The following is a 27,104-nucleotide window of genomic DNA, read 5'->3' as shown; positions in this document are numbered from 1 at the left end:
ACAAGTGTCTCCTCTCTCTCTTCTTCTTCACCTCTTCTCTCTTAGGCTGGGGCAGGGCCGGCTGGCGGCGGCCGGGCTGGCAGCGGCGGTGCAGGCGGCCTCGTCGAGGAACCGGAGCACGAACTCGTCTCGATCCTCCGGCCCTGCCTAGTAGAGATTCTCGCTGTCCATCCTCTCGATTCTCAAAGGCGTCGCCGGGGAGGATCAGGTAGATGAACACGATGCGTTGTTGGCTATTGGGGTCGGAGTATAGGACGCGACAGACGTTTCGCTGCACGGCGGAGAAGCTGGGCTCCATGGCGCGCTCGCTGAAGGCGTTGTTGCAGTTGTCGGTGAAGGTGGTTGCCGCCAACATCTTGGAGACGAGGTTGGCCTTGCTGTCGATGGCATCCATGCACTGCTGCACCTCCTCCAGCGTGGCCACCATGCTGTCGTAGCCATGGATGCAGGTGTCGCAGTCATCGGTGAAGGTGGCCGCTGCACCTCCTCACGAGCATCATATAATGCATCGATCCATGCCATGCATGTATGATGCATCAGAATCACACAGACAATTTCTTCCTCTTCTTCTAAACATGTAGTTTTTTCTCGATCGAGCTAATGTCGATCACTCACATGTTCGCAGGCCAGGTGCACTCGTCGATGGCAGCGGTCATCTTGCCGCCATTGTCGGCGATGGCGTTGAATGACATGTTCAAACTAGTCAGAGCGACGATGGGGTGGACGACGCGGGCCTCGACGACGGTGAATGCGGCTGCGACGACGACGACAACGGAGATAATGACAAGCGGGCGAAGGCCGCCGCCGCCGCTGCCCGTGCCCCAGCAGCCAGCCTAGCCGCCCGGCAACCACACCTCAGACCGCCCGCCGCAAGTCACCACTGCCCGCACCCTAGCCGCCGCCGCGCGCGCAGCTTCCTCCTCCAATCCATGCCGACCTGAGAGAGAAGAGAGGAACAAGAGAAAAAAAAAAGAAAAAAAATCCAATATATGAGACCCACCAGATGCCATGTCAGCAAAACTGAGTAAAAATTGAGTCAATACTGCCGAAAGATCTGTTTTAAACGTTTTATATGATTTTAGGGGTATATATTTCTGATTTTGGGTTAAGGGACCTTAGACGGACTCGACGTTAAGTTGAAGGACCTCAGATGAACTTATTCCTTTAGTTTTAAAGCCCAAATTAAAGTCCAACACCAGCATGGGAAAACTGGCCTTTTTAAGCTCTAAAAAGGGCTCTTGGATGGGCCGGGCCTTCGGTTGAGCCCATCCCACCTCTCGAAAAGGCGCGAATTGGGCCTAGCAACCTGTTTGTCATTCCCCTCTCCGACTCCGCCCCACCGCCGCTTGGCGCCGGCCGCTCCGCTCCCTCCTGCCGTCGCCGAGCTCTGCTCCGCCGCGCGCTCCGCCGTCGTGTTAGCTTCCTCTTCCATCCCCCCAAACCCTCTCCAACCTCCGTGGGCGCCACTCCATAGCGCGCTGGTGTGGCAGCACCCACTCCCGCCTCCGCCCCCCGCGCGGCCCCGCCCCATGGCTCGCCGCCTCCTCGCGCGCCACTTCCTCCCGCATCTCCGCCTCGGCCTCGCCGCGCGGTGCCCCGGGCCTCTGCCGGCTCTGGCCATCACGCGCTGCCGCAGCGCCGGTCCTTGTTTCGCTCTGATTGGACCCCCCGGAGGTGCGTTTCCTCCAATTCGATCCCTAGCGTGCTTTTTCTTTGGGGGCGCAGTCGTTGGTATACTCGCATGTGTTGAGGTTGTGAAGAAATTCTATGGAGCTGAAGTCTGAAACCCAGCTTCATGGCTATATTTGTGTCTGAAGATAACTCGGCATTTGGCATTTTTCTGAGGTAGCCAAATTAGGAGAAACATATTATGATTTAGTTGCATATGTTGCACATAATCATTGAATAACCAGGTGCTCTGATAATTTTCTTCAGTGCCACCTGCTTAGTGCATGTTTATTTCCTAAACATACATTTTCCAGCCGTGGCATGCCCAGACTTTTCTATGGCCATACAAAACTGATTCATGGGACTAACACAGTTAGGAAGACAAACGAGTGGTGGATGATAAACTAAAAGCTATCTAAAAATGTGCAACTCTAACTTAAAGCCAGAGACCCCCTGAAGGCCTAGTATTTTTTTTTGAAACTATGTCATAAATAGTGGGTGTTTTTTATTGGAAGTAATGTGTCTCATCATTGTATAAATCAGTAGAGAGAAATACATTTGGCCACCATTTTAGTCATCATTCACACTCCACAATCCCTGTGGCTGTAACTTTTCACTTCTTTGATGAGCGACATACCTTACGGTATATACTACAACAATACTAAAATGGTGATCACGACAACTAAAATTTGTGTGATACTGCAATAGGTCTAAAAGAGTGTATTTCTTCATGTCAATGCATGAGGTCATCCTAAGGAATTATCTTTTTTCCAGGGAAACGATTCTTTGCTGATGATCGCTCGCACTATGACCTGTTTGGTAAAAGAAGGCCAGGCGATGAAGAGTTTAGGAAAGCTTGGCAAGAGCATGTTGACGAGGAGGACTGCCTATGGACCGGTAGTGAGGATGATGAGGAGGAAGAGAACGATACAAAATTGCAGAGGGAAATTAAAAAAGTGAAGAGACAAGCCAAGGAAAATGCAAATCTAATTGATGCTGATGACAGTGATGAATTAAGAAGTATATGCTCTGAGAGTGATGTAGACGATATGGCGCTCTGGAGTGGCAGTGAAGATGACGACGATGATGACATTCCTACTGATGCACACCCCAATGAGCGCAGTGATTCTTATATAGACAAGGTGTTTGAATTTGATGAAGCACCTAAATATCGCACGATCTCAGAGTTGTTAAAAGCTGAGAAGGAGCCGCCAGAGCTCTCTCCAGGAAAGCAAGCAAGGAAGCTTGCTGTAGAAAATGCTCTGAAGAAGTTGAAGAAAGGGCCTGATGGACGCTACATTAATGTGTTTGATGTTGTCACTGATATAGATATCCTTATTGGTGCGTTTGAGAACATTGTTTCAGGACCAGAATACGCTGAGCTGCGGGAGGGTGGACCAAAGAAGCTTAATATACAGTTCTTTAAGGACATACAAGCACGCATGAGGGACCCAAATTTCAAATTTTCTCCAGAGTTAAAACTAAAGCCCAAGAGTAAGTTAGTGCCTAGGAAAAAGTGGCAGAAAGCACAGGCAAGGAAGAGGAAAAATGAAAGACGTTGAGTCCAGATCAAATCATAGTGTATTTCTCTGCCTCTTCAAGTAGTAGATGTTAGTCTGTCTGTAGTGCTATTTTAGAATGAACATCTTTTGTGCGATGGCACAAGTGCTTATGAAAAATATTCTCTTATAATTCCCATATCTCTTCCAATCAAAACAAAATGTGGTTCTGAATTGTATAGTATATCCTAATTCACCAAGCAGAGTGTCTGATGCTGACCATTTATGCTTCAATTGTGGGCATCCAGTGTCTAATGCATGTCTCATTTGGTGTTCTTCGATGCTTGTTGTACCTTGAAGCCTTGCGGAAGTGATCTACTCAGATTGTTTATCTGCCATTTTTCCCTTTTGTTAAGGGAAAAATAGCATTTGCCTTCACTCAATATATGAGTCAGATCAGCTGTAATAATACACTATCGGATCCACCGCTGATTATTTTTGCGGGTAACCTGGAGTTGGTGCCGAGGATTATGGATGCCATTAGGTGAGGCTTTTGCAACTCAGATTTAATTTCTGCTTCCACATAATTGCTGCATGTTTTCTTATACTATTCTAAAACCGAAGTTCTGAAGAGTTGCATTATTTTTCTCAGGCTTTTCTAGTTGACTGAAGGAACACGCGAAAAGCCTATGAATGATATGACATTGAACTTACTATTTTCTTCTGCAATAAACCTATGCATTTAGAAGATCATACTTACTATGAGGCCTGTGTCTGAACAACCTGTTTTTGCTTATGGAAGTAGTAGTATGATGTTAGGTAGCACACTATCTCTTCAACTTTGTAAAGGACATATGGGTGATTATTGCTAATACTAACCTTCTCGTGAAGGCTGTTGCTATACCACTACACCATGTCTGATAGGCTGGACAGATTCAGTCTGCATGCTAAAAAGTTGAATTTGTCGCAGAGCAGTCCAAGGTTTCTCAGCCTGGCCGTCTTATCGTGCTAGCTGGATCATATTGTCATACTAACTGTGCACATAAACAAGCTGGCGAAAGGTTGTATGTTTGCATCAAAATATTTTGCCGACAAGTCAGAACTTAATGAACTTTTAATATGGCACCTTGATTCAGTACCTAGTGCTGAGATATTTTATGAGAACTTACTTAATGCACATGATTGGTGAAATCAACGACAGCAGATGTTTGAAATTACAGTTCGCTGCATTATAGTATTTGATGTTGATGAATATGGTGTCGTGGAAGAGTATGTGCAAATGGTTTAACCTGCTTATGTTTACTTCTGCTTTTCAGGAAGAGCAAAGGAAATGAAGCTTCCTTTGGGATCATGCAGACAAGTGTGCTCCTGTCCTCCTTGTAGTTACTCTTTATTTTATCTGCACGTCTCGCCTCTATTAGAGCAAGGCTAATAATATAGCCGACAAGCTGGTTATAAGATTTCTTATAGTCTTCTTTTAGCTCATCCATATAGTAGTAAACTCTTTATCATCAATACAGGATCCACATGTCACTCTCATATAATTTTTTGGTTCTTGTGTTCTCCCTTCTCTCCTCCATATAAGCATTTAGCCAGCTTGTAGCCTGCTATTATACTTGCTCTTATAGCTCCATCCATATTAAAAAGTGCAGCTAAACAATATTATAAGATTGGCCGTGCCAAGTTTCTTTTCTGGAAGCACGGCCTGGAATCAATAGTTAAGTTCTTGAATCAGTTGTTACTTCCTAAAATGCTATTCGTACTTTTGTAGGGTCTGAAAAGCATCTTGTTGAAGTTTCCTGCGTCGGTGTTGTGGTAAGTTGGCTCCACTACCTATTGTCTATTGATCCTTTGTCTAAAGCGTCCAAACTTTATTTTAGGAACTATATAACACAACACAACAAATTCATCTAGATTTTTGGGTGAGAGAGACACCTTACTTTAAACTAAGGCAGTCTGTTCAAATTACTCTGTTAGTAGGAGCTATTCCTTAGGATGGTAGTCCTAGACTACTTTAATAGGGTAATTACTGCTTCAATCATGAGTTTAGCATCATTTCTGCCATGGTGTCTAATAAAAGGTCTGAGTCATGAATCTTTTGGTTTTTTTTGTAGAAGTAATTTTGCGGAGCTTTCATGAACTTCCATTTCGTTCATTTATGCAATATAGCCATTTTGCAAGGTTGCTGCATGGACATCATAATTTGAAACTTCCAAATATATGTAACTTGACAGCTGGCTATATGCATCTTGTTGGACCTAGAGGCCGGGTATTAATTCACTAAAAGTGTAACTTGACAGTGATGACTCATATGGCATATGGCCATGTAGCAGAGTCCTGTAATTGAACACTATCATGTATTGATGTCTGTCCGGGTGAATGTTGCATCCCAGAAAGAAATCACATCACCTCTCCCGATGGTTCTTTGCTTGCTTGTTCATCTTGCAGGGGCCAAGTTTTCTCGGTAGTTGCAAGCACGAATTCACTGTGCTTCGCACCTGCAGGTCAAAAGACATGCCCCTATGGTGCTCCTGTGCAGGCCGTGCTGTCTCAAAGCTTACTCTTTCCTGAACGTTTTTTTTCCTTTTCATGCTTCTCGCACTGCCCTTTTCTGTCATCATAATCCCTTGTACTAAAAGCAAGTAACAACCTATTCTAATGATATACCAAAGCTGCCTGCTAAAGTCTAAAGATGATCTTTTGTGTTTATAGTTTACTGTGTTTGGCTTTCTCTGCCCTCAGCTGAGTCCCAGCTTTTGTCCACTGCTTCCGGTGTCCTGGTCCCTCCTCACTGCCTCACTGATGTACGTGGGTCTCACATGGATGTTGGGAATCCTGCCCTCTCTCCCACGCACGGTGTACATACTGCATACAATGGAAAGAGAGGTGTTGACTGAAACGGAGAGAGGGCTCTCTATCTCAACTTCACCAGCATGGTGTACGATGGTAGTGTCTATTTCATCCTTTTTCTGTTGGGGAAATTCATCTTTCCCACAAAGTGAGTGTGCTGGGTACCAATAAGGCAAGGAGCTGGTAGCTTTTGTTACATCTATGAGGGAAAGAAAAACGGGCTGGGTGATCTAGCATCTATGCTTGGCTTGTTTGCTGGTGCATATGGTTTTGTCCTCTACCAATTCGATTTGGGAATTGGGACCATCAATTTGGTGTAATCAAAATATGGGTTTGGAATTTATTCTTTTGTCCCTGGTGGGTTCAATGTGCTTACTAGTTATTATAGTATATTTATTTTTATAGAAATTAGATGCATTATGCATACATGTATAACAATGGTTTTTATCCTTGCATTAATTCATTGAATCCCTTATCTGCAGGTTGCATTGCACGTTACCATTTACCCTGACGATATATCCATCTGGATCTTGCATTGAGCTGACCGTCGTTGCTGTAGACTGTACGCGTGCTTGCTGCACGCCCCCTGTGACTCTGTGAGTGTGCAATATTATAACCCTTCATCCATTCCACGGTTCCACCCATCCGTGCAAGATTAAACAAGCAAATTGTATGCCAGTTTCTCTTCCCGAGAACCCTATGCATACATTCTTTATAAAGGGAAACTGACTACTGTGTACTACTACAAAAGTATTTGCCTTTGTAGCTCGCACAGTTAGTTAACTGAAACTGCATACCTAGGGTTTTCTTAAATAGTTAATTCTATCTTTTGCACCATGCTCACCTCAGCCATCTCATAGTATCCTGTAAACATGAAGTTAGTAAACCTCTAATAATATGCTTTATATCACCGGTTCATTTTCTTTTTCAATACACATCTTTTTTGGTCTATTTGGTGGGTGCATTATGATTTCTGTACTACAAGTCTGGCAAAAGCAGTAAAAAGGACAGATGGAAAATCAGAATTTATTTTGGTTAGGGACCAGGACCAATGAGTTCATGAAGGTAGCAACAACCATTATGGTGTGCATTCATTTTCAACTACCTTTACCAGCATACACTTTCATCATGAACTTCAATCATAGTTGGCGTTTTTAGCAGACTCACTATTTGCTTTAATCTCCAATGGAATTTCTCTCTTGCAGCAGATTCGCAATGAATCGTCAGTCTTACAGGTAAGAAGGATTCTCATTTCGGTTCTGAAATCATCTGTTGACTGATATACTCTCCCGCAGTTTTTCCCCCAAAAACACTACCCAGGTAAAAATTGCAACCTGATATAGAGGCCATAACTTAAACGAACAAGTCGTACATACTTAATTAACCAGTTTAATTCTGTTTTCTGTTCACATGGGCATGCTCATTAGCTCCACTTCTTTCTCATGATCATGTTTTGGGTGGCGTGCGACTATTCTACCAGTTAGGGCACATCCATTATGCAGCATCCCCAATGTTGAGTTGCTGACTGTTAACATTGAGTTATTTACTGTTTACTCCGATGCCATGAGCACCATTGGCGGCAAATAAGTCCACCACAAACAGCAAACCAATATACAAAGTATAAACAAGCCAGGCAGGGCAAAGCACTAGGCGGTAAAACTATTACATTACAACGTTGATCATCCTCTGAAGTGCTACTACTTTCAAACAGGACATCTAAGTCAACATGCATGATTCATTCTTGATACAGGAGAAACCAATAAAAGCATAAAAACAATGAAGAGAAAGGAAAAAAGAGAAAGAGAGGAGAGAGTAGTAGGATTGCATAACCATTCCCATGCTTCATTACCATCCTCTACATTTTTGTAACACTGTAACAGCATCCCTACATGACAACACAACCCTTGGTATTCTCATCACTGAACATGGTCTCCACATCGCCATTGCTGGCGGGATGATAACCGGCAGCGCCAGGGTGGTAGTAGTAGCTGTAAGGGTTGTAGTAGGCCGTGTAAGGGCTGATCTGAGGAGACCGGTGGTACATCATCTGGGGCTGCTGCTGGGGCTGATGCATCATCATCATGTTGTTATTCAGACCCCTCAGATTGTTCATCATCGCCGCCGTGGCCGCTGGGTGATGATGGTACCCCTGCATGCTTGCCATGAGGTTGTTGCTCTGCTGTTGCTGAAGCCCTCCATAGCCGGCTGAAGCATAGGATGATGGGTGGTTGAAGCCGGTGTAGCCCTGGAAGCCGGCGGCACCTGCTGTTCCCAGGCCATGGTTGAGGCCCATCATGCCATTGATGGCGCCAGTGTTCTTCTGGGCGCCATTGCCCATCTTCGCATTGGCTGCAGCCATGTTGATCACATTGGGGGTCTTCTGGTTCTGGTGGTGGTTATTCTGATGGTGATTTCCACCTCCACCGCCGCCGCCGCCTTTCTTGGCGTTGGTGTTGTTTTGGTGGTTGTTGACGCTGGCAGTGTTGCCATTCTTGTTCTTGGCATTGGCCACCGCTGCAGCTGCAGCTTCCTGCCGGAGGAAGCCAAGCTGGCTCATCTTGTCCCCAAGGAAGCGGAGATCGTCCTCATAGTCATCGTCAAACTCGTCATCTTCGTCATCATACAAATCGTCATCCTCCGAGTCGAGCTCAGGGAGCTGGTTCTTGCTGTGCTGGTTCTTGAATGCCTTGAGGCCCTGGATGAGGCCTCCCACACCTCCTTGCTTGCCCTGGTCCTTGAGGCTGTTGTTGTTCTTGTTGCCATCCTTGCTCTGGTTGGCACCTTGCTTCTGATGCTGCTGCTGCCCTTGCTGCTGCTTCTGCTGGTTGTTGCTGCCCTTGTGGCCCTGGTTGTTGCCACCCTTCTGCTGTGACCACAGCTCTGCATGCTTGCCCCCTCTGGTGAGCTTCCTGATCAATGTATCGGAGTCCACATTGCCAGTCACTGTGACCTTATGGTTGTCTACATCCAATGCCACCGAGTACACACCTGCAACAAGATGCAGATAGTTCACAGTCTGCTCGTGAGCTACGATAATTGCCAAGTACTGGTCAGCAATTACGCATCACAAGATGTGGACTTCTGCAGTGAGTGGGCGTGGAGATGATCTTCTTCATCGTCAGAAATTTCTAAGCTTTGCACCAGAATTACCTCTACTACACGCGCGGTGAAATTTTGGCCTATTTACTACTACGTAGCAGTTCCTGAACAAGTTTGGTATGAACATTGGCACGGGCACATCAAAAGCAGAGATTTCTAGTTGTTCTTATGCATTTAACTGTGTCTTTTGAAGATGCAAATGGACAAAGCTTTAAGCTGCCGAGCAGAAGATATTTTCATTAAAGTGGGTGTCAAGAAAAGGAGAAGTAAAACAATTAGGAGTACCAGCTAAATACCACTGGGGCGACACTTGTTCTGGAAGCAAAGAAATGGAAGGCCGTAACTTCGAAAAAGCTGTGTGTTCGAGAAACAAATGGTAAGTACCTTCGATCTTCTGAAGCAGTTTCTTCACCTTGTGCTTACAGCCATCACAGTGTATGTTCACCCTCAGTACATGGGTCTGCAAGAATCAAAGAAAGTCCCTGCTGAACTCAAGCACCACCACCACCACCACCATAAAGCCTAGAGAGAGAGAGAGAGAGATACCTGGATCTTGACCAGCTTGAAATCCTCATCTTTGGTCATTCTGCAGAGCACTGTTTGCAAGCTGCAAGGATGAGAATGGGAGAAGAGAGGAGTAGACGCAGAAGAAGAGTGGGAGGGAGGGAAGGAGGAGCAGTGGCTAGTGGAGTGGTAGGGGAGTGATGGTGGTTCTTGTACCGTTGCAGGAGGAGAAGCCACACTTCAATGCATTTAAGAAAGAGGGTTTGTTTCTATCTCCTCCCCTTCTATTTCTACCCTTGTTGGTCCCTTGTGCCTCTCTTCTATAATCCCACTGACCGTCCCACATGGGTGAGGGTCTTCTCTTGCCGACCCCACTGCCACCAGTACAGTAAAAATACTTCCACCGTTCTAAAATAAACTAATTTTTCATTTTTTATCTACAATTTTTAACTCTTCATCTTATTTAAAAAATTTTTATGTTTGATATTTTTTATTAGATGGTAAATCATGAATAGTACTTTACGTGTAACTAATTTTTTTTAATTTCTTGAAAATTTTTCCAATAAGACGGATGGTCAAATGTTGGACACGAAAATCAGAGAATTGATTTTTTTAGGACGGAGTGAGTATGTTGTAAGGTTCTGTTCCCTCAGACTCTCTCTCTCGTTAGAATAGGGGGTGTTTAGATTGAGAAAATTTTTAGGAGAAGTGTCATGTCAAATGTTTGACCGAATGTCGGCAAGGGGTTTTAGATATGAATGAAAAAACGAATTTTACAGCTAGCCTGGAAACCACGAGACGAATCTTTTGAGCTTAATTAATCCATCATTAGCACATGTTGGTACTGTAGCACTTATGGCTAATCATGAACTAATTAGGCTCAAAAGATTGTCTCAACATTTCTTCCGTAACTGTGTAATTATTTTTTTATTTATCTGTGTTTAATATTTTATTTAGGTGTCTAAAAATTCGATGTATGCTTTTAGAAATTTTTTTTAACTAAACAAGGCCATAGTGTGGGTAAAACTTCACTTTTTTAGTCTCTCCAGAACATTGTCTAAAGAGGCTGGCGAAGGCCTGTTGGGAGCTTTGAAGTTTGGACATGGCAGTAAAAAATATCACTAAGAGAGTTTTTTTAATCACTTCTGTAATACTCTTTTCATTTCACAATATAATACTTTTTAACATTACCTATATTTATATAGATACTAATAAATCTAGATACATACATAAATTATATACATTTATCAATGAATGAATAGACAAAGCGAGAAAGTCTTACAATATGAACTAGAGTAAGTATTTTTTATGGAAATTGAACTAGTTTCTATAATCTTTTTATATAAAATCCATGTATTCTAAGGGTGAATGGCTAGTTTTTTTTTTGCCCGAAAACGGGTTGAACCCATTTTGTATGGATTATTTTAAACTTGAAAAATAGATTTATTTATGGTTTAAAAGCAATTTTGTATAGATTTTTAAAAATAATTAATTATAGGTTAATGACTTAATTTGCATGAGCAAATTGTTTCAACCCGTCTCAACCCAAAAGAACTTACCCGAGAGAACCCAATGTAACGTTATAAAACGGCTGGACAATCAGCACATGCTTTTAGTTACTTGTTGGGTTTTCAGCAACCTTATTGATCGGATCTGTTTGATTAGCCACTTAATCTTTCTTTGGCTGTGGATGTAAGGTAGTACCTTAAAGTTGTTTACTTTAGATCAATAGCGATGTCAAATTCCTAGTTACGCTAGTAAACAGCTAGTATGCTTTAAATCATGCAATTGTTAACTGTAGAATGCAATCAATGCATAGGTCACATGGGAAACTGGGTGATTATAAATACCAAACCTTTTATGTAAAAACATCTTTGTTTTCTTTCCTTTCTGAAAAACCACACTACTCCATCAAACTGGTGAAAGTACATTCTTTAGCAGAAGTGTTGCTAGCCTGTTGCTACTGTCTACTCCCAAAACTGCCAGGTTTACCATGTCACCAAAGATAATCTGTCAACAGTAGCAGAATCATTCACACAAATGGGACACTAACATGGGGGCCTACGTGTCGGTCTTGCAACGGCACAAACACCTTGGGCCTCATCACTGTGTGTGCAGTGAGATGTGCATGCAGACAGAGAGGCAGAGAAAGAAGGAGAGCAGGTGTGGGTGATGGAGACGTTTATTACTGAAGAGTGAAAGACCAGTTGAAAGCAAGGCAGCAGCAAGCAAGCAAGGAAGGAATTGAAAGCTAGCCGAGTTGATGAAAAAGATTTTTGATAAAAGAGCCACGAATATTAGAGGAGGTTTTTTTTTGACACGAATAAAAAAGAATTTCACAGCTCGTCTGGAAAGAATTTCTTGAGCCTAATTAATTCGTGATTAGTACATATTGGTTACTGTATTACTTATAGTTAATCATACACTAATTAGACTTAAAAAATTTGTCTCACGATTTTTCCATAACTCTACAATTAGTTTCTATTTTTATATATATTTAATATCTTATTTAAATGTGTAAAGATTCGATGGGATGTTTATAGAAACTAAACAGGACCTCAAGTGTTATAGTCTCCAGTAGTATCGTCGTACAATGCTGCTGTAGATTTTTGCTTCACGTTATGCTGCTGTTGTGCTATGTCGTGTGGAAGGCAGTGGGGTAGCAGCAATAGCATCAGGAATTCAGGATTGCTACTAGGAGTACGAGTATGAGTCGTCTACTTCTGATCGTCCGGAGTGCAGTCGAACAGGTATTTGTTGGAATTTGGAGTTTGCACTTGAATTGTTGAGATTTGATGCTGATGCTGCCATATGGAGTATTGCTCTACTTGATTACTCGTTGTAAATGTTTCCAATGTTCTGAAACTGACGCAGTTTCGGTTTCTCTACCCTGCAGTGTTGTACGTACTGAACAATAATATTGATGCCATATGGGAGTATCTGTCGACTTCTGAAAACGTACAAGACAGGCTTGGTGTAATACCAAGATTTTTCAGAGGATCCATGGGATGGGGATCATGGGAGCATGAAGCAGAGCTACAGCGATCCATCTGTTTTGACACCAAGACAACGCATTTGTTAGTCCGTGGAAGCATCATCGGTAAGCACTGGATGGCAAGTGTAAAATTTACACAGTACTTGCTTTGAAATGTTTCATCATTTCACGCCAATGCATGTAATCACATCAGAAGTCATGAAGTCAGTTGCTACTACTCCTAGCGGCTGCAAGATTTCAAGAAAGTAGTATTGGGCTACACTATTCCAGTACTGGAGCACAACACTGCAGATGATCCAAACTCTTTTACTGTCTGCCACTAATTAATAAATTACCATGTATCTACCTTAAATCACCTCCCCTGCTGTCCTGCACCTGGCACTGCACCTGCATCCTCCAACCGGTAAGAAAAGGGCCAGGCAAATGTGGGGCCCACAGTGGCAGTGTCTCCAATGCAATGACAGTTAGCTAGTATTGCTGAGTGTGATCCTTTGCAACAGTATTATGATGGTGTTACTCCAGCTTAGCTTGTGTCCTTGCATGGATGCTTGGGGCGGTGAAAGCTGATCATGAATGGAGAGGTAAAAAAAAGTGAGTGCGTGAGTGAGTGAAGTGAAGAAAGGCTGGGCCCTGGCTGGGGTGGTGACAACACCCAACAGTGCCTGAGTTTTTGCTGGATTTCAGGGCTTGGTTTTGGCATCTCTCTGTTGGCTGCAGCTGAAACATTTTTCCTTCACACATGCTACTCCTACTAGTATATCAAAGTGTTTTTGGATCATCTGCCACCGGCTATATATCCGCACATGCTTCATTTTTTTCTTTTGCCCCAGCCTTGTACACAAGTTTGTCGAATTGGACCAAGAAACGGAGAGCAAGTTGCAATAATTCCATGCTTCTCCTATGGCTTTGTTCTACTCATTCATTTCCGATCGGACGGTCCAGAAAGTTTCGTTTCTGAAGCTTTCGAGATTACAGGGAATTTTGCATAGAACACCCATGAAATTTCCATGCGTTCCATCTGATGCCATGTTGCCAGCAAGATCTTTTTGTGAATTGCATTTGTATGCTGGTACTGTCTGCCCAACGATTTGATATGAAGGTGATTTGAAAGAGCGCAGAGTTGGAGTGCACAAGCACATTGGATAGGAAGCAAGAAACCGAGTGGTTACTGGGTCCTATCGAAAAGACGAAGCAGCCAAGTGTAGCAGCCGGCCATAAATTCAGGCCTTGTTTTTTTTTTCCAAAAACATTACATTTGAACACCTAAATAAAGCATTAAGCATAGATGAATCAAAAAACCAATTACACAGTATAAAAGAAATCTTGAGACAAATCTTTTAAACCTAATTAGTTCATAATTAACCATAAGTACTACATTAACTAATGACAGATTAATTAGGCTTAAAAGATTCCTTATTTTTGGGCAGTCCTGTCCATGCTGTTCCAAACGATGCGATTGATTGCAGAGTTTCTAGATTGTGTATTTAAGATGTTTCCAATCGATGTGATGGAGTATCTTATGTTTGGGACACCCAAATTTTCAGTTGACAGCATCATGATGTCTCTCTGTCGCACCATGGTACGCAGGCTCCTCTCCTCGTTATTGTTGGTAGTACTTCTACTCTGGATTTAATCATTTATTGATGTGAGCATAATTATTTAAAAAGTAGGTCAAAATAATGGAAGGAATGTTATTATTTGTTGACAATAGAATATATATATATGTGTAAAAATCAAATTAAGAATGATTACATTTGATTGGGATGAGTGATTACGTGGAGAACTAGTATATATTGGGACAAAGGTGGGGTGATAGAAATCATTTCGGGAGGTGAACGAACTGCTCTTCCATCACAGAAAAAATAACTTTCAGGGATGAAAGCTAATTCATTTTGGGACAAATGAATTACTGTAGTACTTATACTATCTGCTGAAGATATTTTGGACATTTGGACTCAAGTTTGCCTCTTGTTTGCATATTTGTGAATTTCTGATCTCACACACGTCATATGTGCTCTTCGCATCAACAAGGAGCCTTTTTAGCAAGACGAGATTGTTTACTACAATAATAAGTACTAATATGATCCCAAATTAACTCTACTCATGTCCAGTCTTTTCATGTACTCGTATCTTTACCCGCACTACAACTCTAGTTTAATAATGGATAACAACACGATCTTCAAAACATATAACTATTTTCTCTACTAAAATATATAAAAAGAACAAATAAATGTTATTTCTATTAAAATGCTAGTCTCTATACATATTACATATTCCCTCTATTTTACAATATAAGACTTTCTAACCTTGTTTAGATTCATATGGATGCTAATAAATCAAAACATATATATAAATTATATGCATTCATCAATTGATGAATTTAGGCGAGGCTAAAAAGTCCTATAATATGAAACGGATGCAGTAGTATTTTAAAATTAAATATTTTAAAATTATCAATAGTTAAAGTTTTAAAGTTTGGCGTCTAAAACACCCAGTATTATAAAACTAGAGTGATTAACAAACAAGCGATCTAGCATGAAAATGCTTGCTTGGAACCAAAAAAAAAAAATCAGGATTAGCATGGCAGGAGGACGTCTGAAATCTGTGAATTTCTTTGGTCTGGTTGAGCACTCATATAGTATATCTTAATGTACTATATATTTTATATATGTATATAAATTTATTAGTAAACGTATGCAATTTAGGGAGACGAGAAATAATGGACGTAGGAGTACTCTCCGTCTCTAAAAAAATCAATTTTTCGGTTTTTATGACGAGCGTTTAGTCATTCGTCTTATTTAAAAAAAATTTAAAAAATTATTCACACATAAAGTACTATTTATATTTTATCATCTAATAAAAATAAAAATATTAATCGTAATTTTTTTGAATAAGACAAAGAGTCAAACATTATATATTATATCTAAAATCTGAAAACTATATTTGTTTTGAGACAACTGCATTTTTCGTTTTTTCATGTTCAACATTTGACCATTCGTCTTATTTAAAAAATTTATAAAAAACTTAAAAAAATTAATTACGCATAAAGTACTATTCATAATCATCTAGTAAGAATAAAACATTAATTACAAAAAAGTTTTAAATAAAATAAAGAGTAAAATTATTATATAAAAAACTAAAAAATAATATTATTTCGAGATATGTTCAGGAGAAAAACACGGAGGGAAACATATAGGAGTACAGTAGTAGTGTAGCTGCTGGCTGCTAGCTTTGCTGGTGGAGAGAGACGAGAGTTTCCTTTCGGTGCCACTGGTTGTTGATGCGGTCACATCAAGCCAGCTATAGGCCTATAGCTCTTGCCATTGCAGCCATGGCGATGCGCCTTTTTGTATTCATGGCAGCGAGGCACTGTAGCCAGCTTGGTGACTTGAGAACACAGTCGAGGGCGGCGTCAGCTCTCCGCTGAGCATGACCGCATGGACGGCCGGCGGCGATATCACCGCCGACCGCAGATCGATCGATCTTGTCAGGCGGCGGAGGATCGGAGGTGGCGTTGATGGGACGCAGGCACGAGACTTCCATGGCGACGGTGAGGGACATGAGCCGTGTAGCCGGAGGGGAGTCGGCGTCGTTGATGAGCCTCGTCTCTCAAGTGCGATTGGATTACATATGAAAACTGAGTTTATGATAATCACTATCTCCGTCCAAAAAGACTCTCTTAGTCCACTTAGAGCATCTCCAATAGCTTACCTAAACTTAGTCATCTATATCTTTATTTTTTTATTTGGATGATCATCTAAACTTGTTTCATCCTTTATATCTCTTTTCATTCCACTAGATAATCTATATATGACATCCTTTGTATATGTTTGCAGGATGGAGAGAAATCATTCAAATATGAAGGTTCTCTCTCCTAATATGGATGCCATCTAAAAATAGATGATAGGATAGCCGTTTTGTTGGAGCTCCATTTGTAGTCTTCATCCTCTATTTTCAAGATAGAGGATGAGATAGATGAGTTATTGGAGATGCTCTTAGACCGTGTTTGCCCACCGCACGTTTCCCGAACTGTTAAACGGTATATTTTTTTGCAAAAATTTTTTGTAGAAAATTTGTTTAAAAATCATATTAATCTATTTTATATTTTTTAATAATTAATAATTAATTAACAATGTATTAATCTATTACTACGTTTTTCGCGCCGGATAAGTTAACTTACACCCCTCCCCAAACACGGCCTTAATAACAAATACAAAAGCAAAGACAAAAAATACTAAAACATCCTCTATTTTTTTAATACTCCAATGTTGTTGTGTTCTACTTTTATAAACTCAAATAAATCTGTTCTCCACTTCAACGAACACCAACACAGTCAACCCCACAGTATTGTTGTTAGTTCTTCTAAATGTAAAATAGCCGTGTGGTTAAAGTGTGAGAGTGAATAGCGCATGCTATCGATTATTTAAAAACAGAGGAACGAAACACTAGAAAAGAATTTGAAGAGCTGCTTAAAAACATTCCTTAATAAAAATTAAATTTTACGAAATTGTACTACGGTTTAGAAGTTTATGAGATAAAAAAGAAAGAGAAAAAGAGCACGCCCTAAATCAGGTCTAGTCGTCCAATAGGGACCATTTTATGAGAAGTCCGAATGCTACAAACAATCATTTATGGGACTATAGATAGATGTAAAATTGTCGAGTTGCTACCAATAATCACGATTTCATGAGGAATAGTAATTTCAGATCGCTATCAATAATCGGAAAACTTGTCGGTTAAACACGATCCACTGGCGCGGCCCGCCACTTTCGGCCCACCGAAGATACCTGGATAGGGCTTGGCCCAAGAAAGAATCCTGGATGGGCCTGAGGCCCACTCCAATTCCAAGTGTTCTGAATTCTGAAAGACGGTCCTGTGTTCGTTCCTCTGATCTTCTCTTCTAGCCAGAGATTCGACAATGCCAGCAAGCAAAGCAAGAAGAAAACAGAACAAAAATCACATTGGATCATCAACAGGTGATGCATTGATGCGTGGCTGTGGCACCGGCTCACTCATTACACTTAAATGATCTGGTTACCTGAAACAATGTTCTGTCAGCTTTAAACACAGCAGAATTGCTGCCTCTGCCACCTGACAAAATGCAAAAACTACTCCAAGGATTGTGATCAGCAGCACAGCAGATGCTACTAGTACTAGATTAACTAAGGCAGTAGTAATACCGATTAACTGTTAAATTTATCCAACTAGTTGCTCCTTAGCCTGAGATCACCGCTGCGTGCTCGTCGCCTGGAGACGTCGAAGGCGGAGACGACGACGCTGGCGGTGGCGGGAGGCTGACCAACCTTGGGCACCACGAACGCGTAGCTGTCCACCGGCAACCCGTCGGAGAGGCTCGTGCTCCTCACCGCGAACTCCGACGACTGCCGCGAGCCCGTGGCGCGGCAGTAGAACGCGACGTGGCACTCGAACATGGGCGGTGCGGGTGTCGACGTCGCGCCGACGCGGGGCTCCACGAGGAGCACGGTGCCGACAGCGACCCCGGCCGGGCCCGCCGGTGCGACGTTGAGCAGGAACAGGTGGCCGCCGTCCCCCTCGACGTCCAGGAAGTGGAGGACCCGCCTGCCTTCCTGCAGCTGGAGGTCGACCGCCCTGTTGTTGCGCCTGATGACGGTGAGCGGCCAGCCGTGCCTGGCGGTGAAGTGGGCGAGCAGCTCGGCGGTGCCGCCGGCGAAGCCGCAGCCGGGCTCGGGGCAGAAGCACGGCGCGTGCGGGCACTCGTCGGCGTGCCCTTCGCCGTCGTGGTAGGCCGTCTTGGCGGTGCAGCCGTGGGCGGCGTTGGGGCAGGGCACCAAGATGGACTGCAGGATGTGCTCGACGGCCATGCAGCGGTTGTAGCCGCCGTCCATGTTGCAGAGGTGGCACCTGATCCTGTCGACGAGCTTGCCATGGCAGCACGAGCAGATGACATGCCCAACTCCACACTGCATAGATATACATATAGCTCGATGCATGAGCAGCTTCAGGAATGATGAAACCACAAATCTTTCTGCCACAAAAAGAAAATGCTTCTTTATCTGTAGGAAGACGAAGGAGAAGGAAGAAGGCACTATCAATCGTCTACTTGGTTTGGTGGCGATTATGGTGGGGGGGGGGGGGGGGGTTGAGGGGATTATGGTGCAGTCGAGAGCTTCGAGGTCGATGGTGGCATTGGTGGCGACGGAGCTCCTCTGCATGGCACCATTGCTCGGCGTCTCCATGGTTTCTCTTCTCCTCCTCCCTGCCTCTTGCTTCCCTAGCTGATGCTCATGGCCTCCATAGCTCTACTAGTGCAGGCCAGCAGTGTTGAGCTAGGCGGGCGGGTCTGACGGATTGGACGTTTCAGGGGACGCGGGAACCAACGGATGGAAGTAGCTGCCGCTTTTAATTTCGAAACCTAAGCTATTGTTAAGACCGTTCACCTCTGGAATTTCTTTTTAAAAAATCATCGTATTAAATATTTAGACACATAAATACAATATTAAACATAAATAAAAAATTATTTACACAGTTTATGAGAAAATAGTAAGACGAATTTTTTAAACCTAATTAGCCCAAGATTAGCCATAAGTATCATAGTAACCCGTGTGCTGCTAATGACAGATAAATTAGGCTCAAAAGACTCGCCTCACGTTTCCAGGCGAGATATGAAATTAGTTTTTTTCGTTCGTGTCCGAAAACTCATTCTAACATCTCGGACCAAACATTCGATGTGACATTTAAATTTTTTTATTTCCTAAACTAAATAGGGCACTCCCTCTGTCATATTACACTCAATATGACACAACGAATTAAAAATCACTCTACGGATGCCAATAAAGTCTGATTACCCGTTTAACCGTGCTTAAAAATCTTATTAAAGTCGAATATGATCTTTATTTTATATTTGTGGTAATGCTGTCGGGTCAAAACCTATAATCCGATGGGATGGGTAAATGGTATGGGTATAGGTAGCCACTGACCATGCCCACTTCATCCTTTCACCCGCCAAATCTATTCGACATGTAGGTTTTATTAGTCTATAAATATTTTAATGTATAATTAAGCTAAACATTAGTTTATATCTTGCATTATGATATGATCATTTTAAAGTTAAATTTATGTTTAAATTGTCGACAAGATATTATAGTTGTTCAGTAATCCATAAGTAGGCTGTTTATTATATAAATTCTCTATCGTTTGTATCATTTATATAGTGATGGGTAAATAGGTAAACTCATGGGTATGTTGCGCCAGGGGATAGTGGGCATGAACAAGATTTCATATCCGTCACGGGTAACAGGTATACCCATGGGCACAAAATGATGTAGCAGCCCATGACTGCCAGACCCGGTTGTCATCCTGTTGATGCCAAAATTGATTTCTCACGCATCATATACGAAAGCCTGGAAGTCTCTGTATCGCTTCAGTGTAGGACCTAAACTCAAAGAATCTTAACTGAAAATAGGTGTGTCAGTCAGTTTGACCCTAGAACTGATAAGATATAAAACATAGAAGCAAAGTTAAACCTAAAACGTTGATTCGGCTTATTGACCGACAACATGTTTAGGACCTTAGCCGATGAAACATATGCATCAGCTTTATAGGAATTTATGATTATCAAATATAATATACCTTATTGGCTAGAACATAATATAACAATTGATAAATCACATGGATTATTAAAGAAAAAACTTAGAAGATAGGACCCAGTTCAATATTGAGGTCAATAAACAATAGATTTACCATTCATTATATCATTAAGCATGAGCCAATAGGGTTATTCATAGAATTATGAGTAAAAGCCTAAATTACTAGCTTAAGAGTCAATTATACGTAATATCGGACAAGCCGATGACCACTTATCATAAACCTAGAAGATCAGACCGAACAGGAACAATTCAAGTTTAGAAATAAGTGCGGACAAGCTCAGATCAATATTAAGCGTCATTAATTCTCAATTAATAAATAGGGTGACTTATCGGCTTGTTTCACTAGATTTAACAATTTTAAAGGCAATCCTAAATCATGTTGAAGATAACTATGATAGATCGGACAAAACCAAGACAATATATGGTTAAAATCAACATAATCAAGTATGAACCAATGACTTACAAACCTAGCAAACCAGCCGATAGGTCGAATTTTTTTAGAAATAACATTATTTTAATAGAAAATCACAAGATAGAGGCCATGCATGAAAAGTCGCAATTTTAGGGATCTATCGAACTGCCATAGTTCGATAGGCCCCCTATCGAACAGGGGCAGTTTGACAGGCCCTCCACAGGTGCTTGTCGAACACCACATCGTTCGACTGAGACGGTAAGGGGGTCTGTCAACCTTTGGCAGTTCGACAGGTCCCCGCAGTCAACGTTTGGCAGTTTGATAGGGGTCTGTCAACCTTTGGCAGTTCGACAGGCCCCTCAACGGCAGGTGGTGGGCCCTGTCGAACAGTGGATGTTCGATAGGGTCCCCTCTCGAACAGCAGTAGTTCGACAGGCCCCAAATCGAACATCCATGGTTCGACAGGGTGTTAAAATTGCGATTTTCCACAAATGGCCTCTAATCTTGTGATTTTCTATTAAAATAATGTTATTTCTCAAAAAGATTCCGATAGGCCACTATACATCTTACTGGCTATAACTCCAATAAAACAACGTATGCATGCATCTTAGTCTAATCTATAAATATGATTGTGCATAGATACGATTAATCAGACCTAACTAAGCCAGAACCATATTCATTAGTCATTACCCTCACATATACAAATAAGATTAATAACATGCATGAATTGTGAGACGAGAATTGTAATTATTCCAAAACAAGCAACACAGGTTAAAATAACTACAAAACTCTAGGTAATGCTATCAAATAGATCACATAGAATATCAGACTAAACCAAAAAGATCCTATTCTATCTACTCGATGTATTTACATATACGAACTTACATCTCAAAGTCGATTAACCTCGATCCGATAGCTTGCTTCGTCTAATCAAGTGGCGATGCACCGAAATATGCTAAGACCGTGTCATTATTAATTAATAGAAAACAAACATATCCTAAATGGTTTTATAAATTCTTTGTGGGTGGCTTAATGTTATAGAACCTATCAAAATATATTTAAAACTGTTTTGTACAATCATTGAATGGAAATATTCTAATTTGAATGTATACCATAGTGGAGATTGGTGGTAGAATTGGATATGATAGACCATATCATAGTTCAAAAGAGCATGTATTTATTACCCAAGAGAATATATAGGAAAAAATAAACACAATAATATACTGTCTATCATTATTTAGCTATTGTATTAAGGACCAAGAAGACGTTACGGTAACCCACCATCTATTTTTAGCAATGACATCAAATAGAGATGATAAGATTATGCACCATCATTTATTCCATTAATATATTACAAAAATAGCCAAATGTTTAGGATAAGCCTTAAATGTGGAGGTTATTAACCCATGCCAAGATTAACTTTGGGTAGTTAATGCTATTGTGCTATATATACATCTATGGAGAAAATAAAAGGGATACACAAGCCGCAGTTTCTTACAAGCAAATAACATAGAGATGAAGCATTCTAACAAAGGACTCTTGGTTCTATTATTTGTGCTTCTAGATTGTTTTGCCATTCCTCTTCTCGTAAATGGTAACTTTCTATCTATTGATGCTCAATGAGTAACCCGTTGTTTCTTTCCATTTCAAAGTTTTATTGGTAATCTCAAATAGTCATTGATATATTTCGTTGATGTATTCCCTATGTTTTGTTTTACCTTTTCCATTTTCTCGTAGACCTCCATCTTCACATATCAACGTATTAATGTGCTTTTTACTTTTTTATGTTTTCTTATGAAATCATCTTGTGTTGGTTTGAAGGTAAAAATACAGATATCACGTGGACTGAAACCAAGAGTGGAGAAAGTTATGGAACAAATGATGATGGTTTGCAACCAGTAAAATGTGACGTTTCCCCATCAGGCAGCTGCTGTGATAATGTGAAATCCAAAAATTTCAAGAAGTGTTACCCCAGCGTATTTGAATGCACAAGGAATTGTGTAAATTAAGCTCAAGTTTGATTGACTGATCTTACTTTTATTTGTAAAGACATTATAATATTAATAATATTTTCTGGTGTTCACCAGTTGAGATAACAAACAATGTGCTAGCCAATGAAAATAGATTTCATTCAGTTATCAGGCAGAGCCAAGGCTTCTGACGATGTCTTACCCCAATTTAACAAGATTCATAAAATTTTAATAAAATGGTTTATTTGGAAAAACGGGTAGGGAAACTATGTTGGATATTGCATGGAATTTTTGTTATAAATCAATTTAAACACTATTTCAATGTCAACATCAAGCGCTTTTTAGTATTTCTTTTCATACGATGAACAAAATCCCGACATGATGAAACAAATAAATTACTAACATAAAAATGTGAAGCATATGCTTTAGTATATATTAGTTTGAGCATGATCCAAATGTTATGATATGCCTAGAGAAATAAAAACACAAAGCAATATAGAAGTTAAGCATTATGTGTAAGTAACCTGCAATCGTTTTTGTTGCACAAGTTTAATGTGTGGCATGTAAAAGTTTACGTAACCAAAAAATAACGGTGACTATTGAAGAGCAATACTGAAAAATATATATCTTACACTCCTGAACTTTTGCTATGATCTAAAAATTATTTATCGGTTTTCCATTAAGACGCTATTTAACACCTTTTGTTAAACTGTTTTTGTTTACACATGCAGAACAAAACAAGATTGATTTAATCCTAAAGGTACTGACCTATTCAGATGGAATCTTATAGTTCACCCGTTTTTTATGATGGCCTACTAAACGATACATAATGGGGTTACACTTATATAATCAATGCCAACAAAGTATAGGGAAAATTGCAAAGATGTCATTGTAATTTTGCGAAATCGTAGATATGCCATGCTGACCCACATGTCATTGACTCATATGGGCCCTACATGTCATTGAGATACCAGTGACATATTTCTAAATTTACAAAATTATAATGACACTGTTACAAATTTCACCAAAATGGGAAAAATGCAAAGATGCCATTGTAATTTTGCGAAATCGTAGATATGCCATCCTGACCCACATGTCATTGACTCATATGGGCCCTACATGTCATTGAGATACCAGTGACATATTTCTAAGTTTACAAAATCATAATGGCACTGTTGCAAATTTCCCCAAAATGGGAAAATTGCAAAGATGCCATTGTAATTTTGCGAAATCGTATTGGTAAAATTATCCACAAAGTTTTTATTAATTAATATATATGAAATAATATATCAAACACAACTACACGAGCGTGTATTTTGCACGAAAAGTTGACACGAAAGAAATATAGGATTATGTGCTATAGCAAAATATGCTAAGACTCTAAGACTGCAACATTATTATTTTTAAAAAAAACTAAACAGACCCTAAATAATTTTTTATTATTTATGGACATGTTAATATTATAAGACCCATCAAAATGTATTTAAAACTGTTTTGTACCAGCATTGAATGGAAATATTGTAATTTGAATGTAAACCGTAGTAGAGATTGGTGGTAGAATTGTATATGACAAACCGTGTCATAGTTCAAAAGAGCATTTATTTATTACCAAAGGGAATATATAGCAGAAACTAAACACAATAATATACAATCTATTATTATTTAAATACTGTATTAAGGACCAAGAAGACGTTACGGTACACCACCATCCATTTTTAGCAATGACATCAAATAGAGATGATAAGATTATGCACCATCATTTATTCCATTAATATATTACAAAAATAGACAAATGTTTAGGATAAGCCTTAATTGTGGAGGTTATTAACCCATGCCAAGATTAACTTTGGGTAGTTAATGCTATTGTGCTATATATACATCTATGGAGAAAACAAAAGGGATACACAAGCCGCAGTTTCTTACAAGCAAATAACATAGAGATGAAGCATTCTAACAAAGGACTCTTGGTTCTATTATTTGTTCTTCTAGGTTGTTTTGACATTCCTCTTCTCGTAAATGGTAACTTTGTAACTATTGATGCTCAATGAGTAACCCGTTGTTTCTTTCCATTTTAGAGTTTTATTGGTAATCTCAAATAGTCATGATATATTTCGTGTCACACCCGGAGTTTCGTCCTAAGCCTAAATTGTAAAAAGAAATCCGTAAATAACAATTGGCTTAATTAACTCAGGAAAAATCCCTCTAAAAGGAATTAATTCAACTAAATCGAGGCTCGCAAATCGACTAACAGGATTTAAATTCAAATTGCAGAAGTATAAAATTTGGCCAAACAAATTAATTTAAAACTCGGCAAAAGTGGGGTTTTCCTTTTTCCCTCCTTTTTCCTTTCTTTTTCCCTTCCTTCTCAAATTGGGCCGAAGTCCAATTTTCCTCCCTCTCTCTTTTTCCTTTTTCTTTTTCTTTTTCTTTTCCTTCCCGGGCCGGCCCAGCCGAGCCGGCCCATCCTCCTCCTCGGCCGGCCCAGCCGACCGGCCTCAAACAGGTAAGGAACGTATGTTTGATATTGCATGTATTTTTTTGTTATAAATCAATTTGAACACTACTACAATTTCAACATCCCGCACTTTTGAGTATTTCTTTTCATGCGATTAACAAACAAAATCCCGACACAATGAAACAAATAGGTTACTAACATAAAAATGTGAAACATATGCTTTGGTACAGATTAGTTTGGGAATGATCCAAATGTTATGATATGCCTAGAGAAATAAAAACACAAAGCAATATAGAAGTTAAACATTATGTGTAAGTAAGCTGCAACTGTTTCTATTGCGCAAGTTTAATGTATGGCATATTAAAGTTTACGTAACCAAAAAAATATAGGCGATTATTGAAGAGCAATACTCAGAAATGTCTATCTTACACTCCTGAACTTTTGCTATGATCTAAAAATTATCCATCGGTTTTCCATTCAGACGCTATTTAACACCTTTTGTTAAACTGTTTTTGTTTACACCTGTAGAACAAAACAAGATTGACTTAATCCTAAAGGTACTGACCTATTCAGATGGAATCTAATAGTTCACCCATTTTTTTATATAAGCAATGCCATCAAAATATAATGGTGAAATTATCCATAAAGTTTTTGTTAATTAATCTAGCATAAGTAATATATCGAACATGAGCATGTATTTTGCATGAAAGATCATCATGAAAGAAATATAGGATTATGTGCCATAGGGAAATATGCTCAGACTCTAAGATTGTAACATTGTTAATTTTTTAAAATATAAACATACCCTAAATAATGTTATATTATTTATGGACATGTTAATGTTATAAGACTCGTCAAAATGCTTTTGAAATTGTTCTGTACAAGCATTGAATGGAAATATTATAATTTGAATGTAAAACGTAGTGGAGATTGGTGGTAGAATTGTATATGAGAGACTGTGCCATACTTCAAAAGAGCATTTATTTATTACCCATGGGAATATATAGCAAAAACTAAACACTATAATATGCAGTCTATCATTATTTAAATGTTGTATTACGCATCAAGAGGATGTTAAAGTACACCACCATCCATTTTTAGCAATGGCAGCAAATACACATGATAAGATTATCCACCATCATTTGTTCCATTAATATATGACAAAAATAGCCAAATGTTTAGGATAAGCCTTAACTGTGGAGGTTATTAACCCATGCCAAGATTAACTATGGGTAGTTAATGCTATTTTGCTATATATATTGCTTTGGAGAAAACAAAACCGATACACAAGCCACAATTTCTTACAAGCAAATGAACATACAGATGAAGCATTTTAACCAAGGAAAATGATTGTGCAAGTTAATGCTATCGTGCAAGTTGCTTTTATCCGATTGTAGGAAAATGATTCATTGTTTATTTAACTTCTAGCCAATCCAAGCCTTTAACAACCGATTGTTCAACCTATTGGATAATTGTTGCCACATCAACATATAATCGATCATGCTCTTATTTATCTATCGGCACAATAGCTGATCGACTTCTTTTTATTCTTCATCTTATCAGCTGTACGATCAAACTGATTAGCGTGTCTGCACCTCATCAAGATTTAGGTCCTGCACTAGAGCGACGAAAAGACTCTTAGGTCTTCGCGTGTATTCAATACGCTAAATCAACACGTTTTTGTCTATCCAAGATATGCTAAATTTGGCATCAATAGTGTTCTAACGACGTCTCATGCCGGCTTGTGCTACTGCATATTCCACACCGATGTTGTGATTAAACTTTGATTCTAAATGTTTATAGTGCATATTAATAGAAACTTTATGATTGAAAAATCTATATATTTATATTTATGTAAAGTCTCTAATATATAGTGTTAATTTCTAATATATGTAACCTCTATAATTGGTGACATAATTTTTAATCTAGAAAGTCTCTAATATATAGAAAGTATGTGTAAGGAAAGATGGAGTTTGTCCTAGCCTCCCGACCTTAATTATGAAGAAGATTTTAGCCGTCGGATT

The 27,104-nt window shown here is 40.0% G+C and overlaps 3 protein-coding genes across 3 annotated transcripts; 1 reads left to right on the top strand and 2 right to left on the bottom strand.

Moving 5' to 3' along the window:
* The first annotated feature begins 1,529 nt into the window (after positions 1-1,529).
* On the top strand, positions 1,530-3,479 carry LOC102700196. Its single transcript, XM_015836945.2, has 2 exons — positions 1,530-1,674; positions 2,443-3,479. Exons 1-2 carry the CDS (start codon positions 1,530-1,532, stop codon positions 3,228-3,230), a joined length of 933 nt encoding a protein of 310 aa, XP_015692431.2. The 3' UTR covers positions 3,231-3,479.
* Positions 3,480-7,638: 4,159 nt separating this feature from the next.
* On the bottom strand, positions 7,639-9,888 carry LOC102701208 (heavy metal-associated isoprenylated plant protein 37). The gene is made up of 3 exons (XM_006643642.3): positions 9,663-9,888; positions 9,501-9,576; positions 7,639-9,005 (listed from the first exon to the last, which is right to left on the bottom strand). Exons 1-3 carry the CDS (start codon positions 9,699-9,701, stop codon positions 7,903-7,905), a joined length of 1,218 nt encoding a protein of 405 aa, XP_006643705.1. The 5' UTR covers positions 9,702-9,888; the 3' UTR covers positions 7,639-7,902.
* Positions 9,889-17,819: 7,931 nt separating this feature from the next.
* Positions 17,820-18,833, bottom strand: LOC121054739 (E3 ubiquitin-protein ligase SINA-like 2). The gene is made up of 2 exons (XM_040525255.1): positions 18,711-18,833; positions 17,820-18,557 (listed from the first exon to the last, which is right to left on the bottom strand). The coding sequence occupies exons 1-2, from the start codon at positions 18,831-18,833 to the stop codon at positions 17,820-17,822; spliced, it is 861 nt and encodes a 286-aa protein (XP_040381189.1).
* Positions 18,834-27,104: the final 8,271 nt, after the last annotated feature.

This window comes from Oryza brachyantha, chromosome 1, assembly GCF_000231095.2.
Source record: "Oryza brachyantha chromosome 1, ObraRS2, whole genome shotgun sequence".
NCBI lineage: Eukaryota > Viridiplantae > Streptophyta > Magnoliopsida > Poales > Poaceae > Oryza > Oryza brachyantha.
The sequence above is the reverse complement of the archived record's forward strand: the minus strand, read 5'-3'. Positions and strand labels throughout refer to the sequence as shown.

Excerpts from the sequence above, each read along its gene's own strand:
- LOC102700196 (XM_015836945.2), top strand. The coding sequence starts at position 1,530 with ATGGCTCGCCGCCTCCTCGCGCGCCACTTCCTCCCGCATCTCCGCCTC. Across the intron at positions 1,675-2,442 it reads TCTGATTGGACCCCCCGGAG|GGAAACGATTCTTTGCTGAT; the intron begins GTGCGTTTCCTC and ends TCTTTTTTCCAG.
- LOC102701208 (XM_006643642.3), bottom strand. The coding sequence starts at position 9,701 with ATGACCAAAGATGAGGATTTCAAGCTGGTCAAGATCCAG. Across the intron at positions 9,577-9,662 it reads TCAAGCTGGTCAAGATCCAG|ACCCATGTACTGAGGGTGAA; the intron begins GTATCTCTCTCT and ends TGATTCTTGCAG. Across the intron at positions 9,006-9,500 it reads ACTGCTTCAGAAGATCGAAG|GTGTGTACTCGGTGGCATTG; the intron begins GTACTTACCATT and ends ATCTTGTTGCAG.
- LOC121054739 (XM_040525255.1), bottom strand. The coding sequence starts at position 18,833 with ATGGAGACGCCGAGCAATGGTGCCATGCAGAGGAGCTCCGTCGCCACC. Across the intron at positions 18,558-18,710 it reads CCCCCCCCCCCACCATAATC|TGTGGAGTTGGGCATGTCAT; the intron begins GCCACCAAACCA and ends ATATCTATGCAG.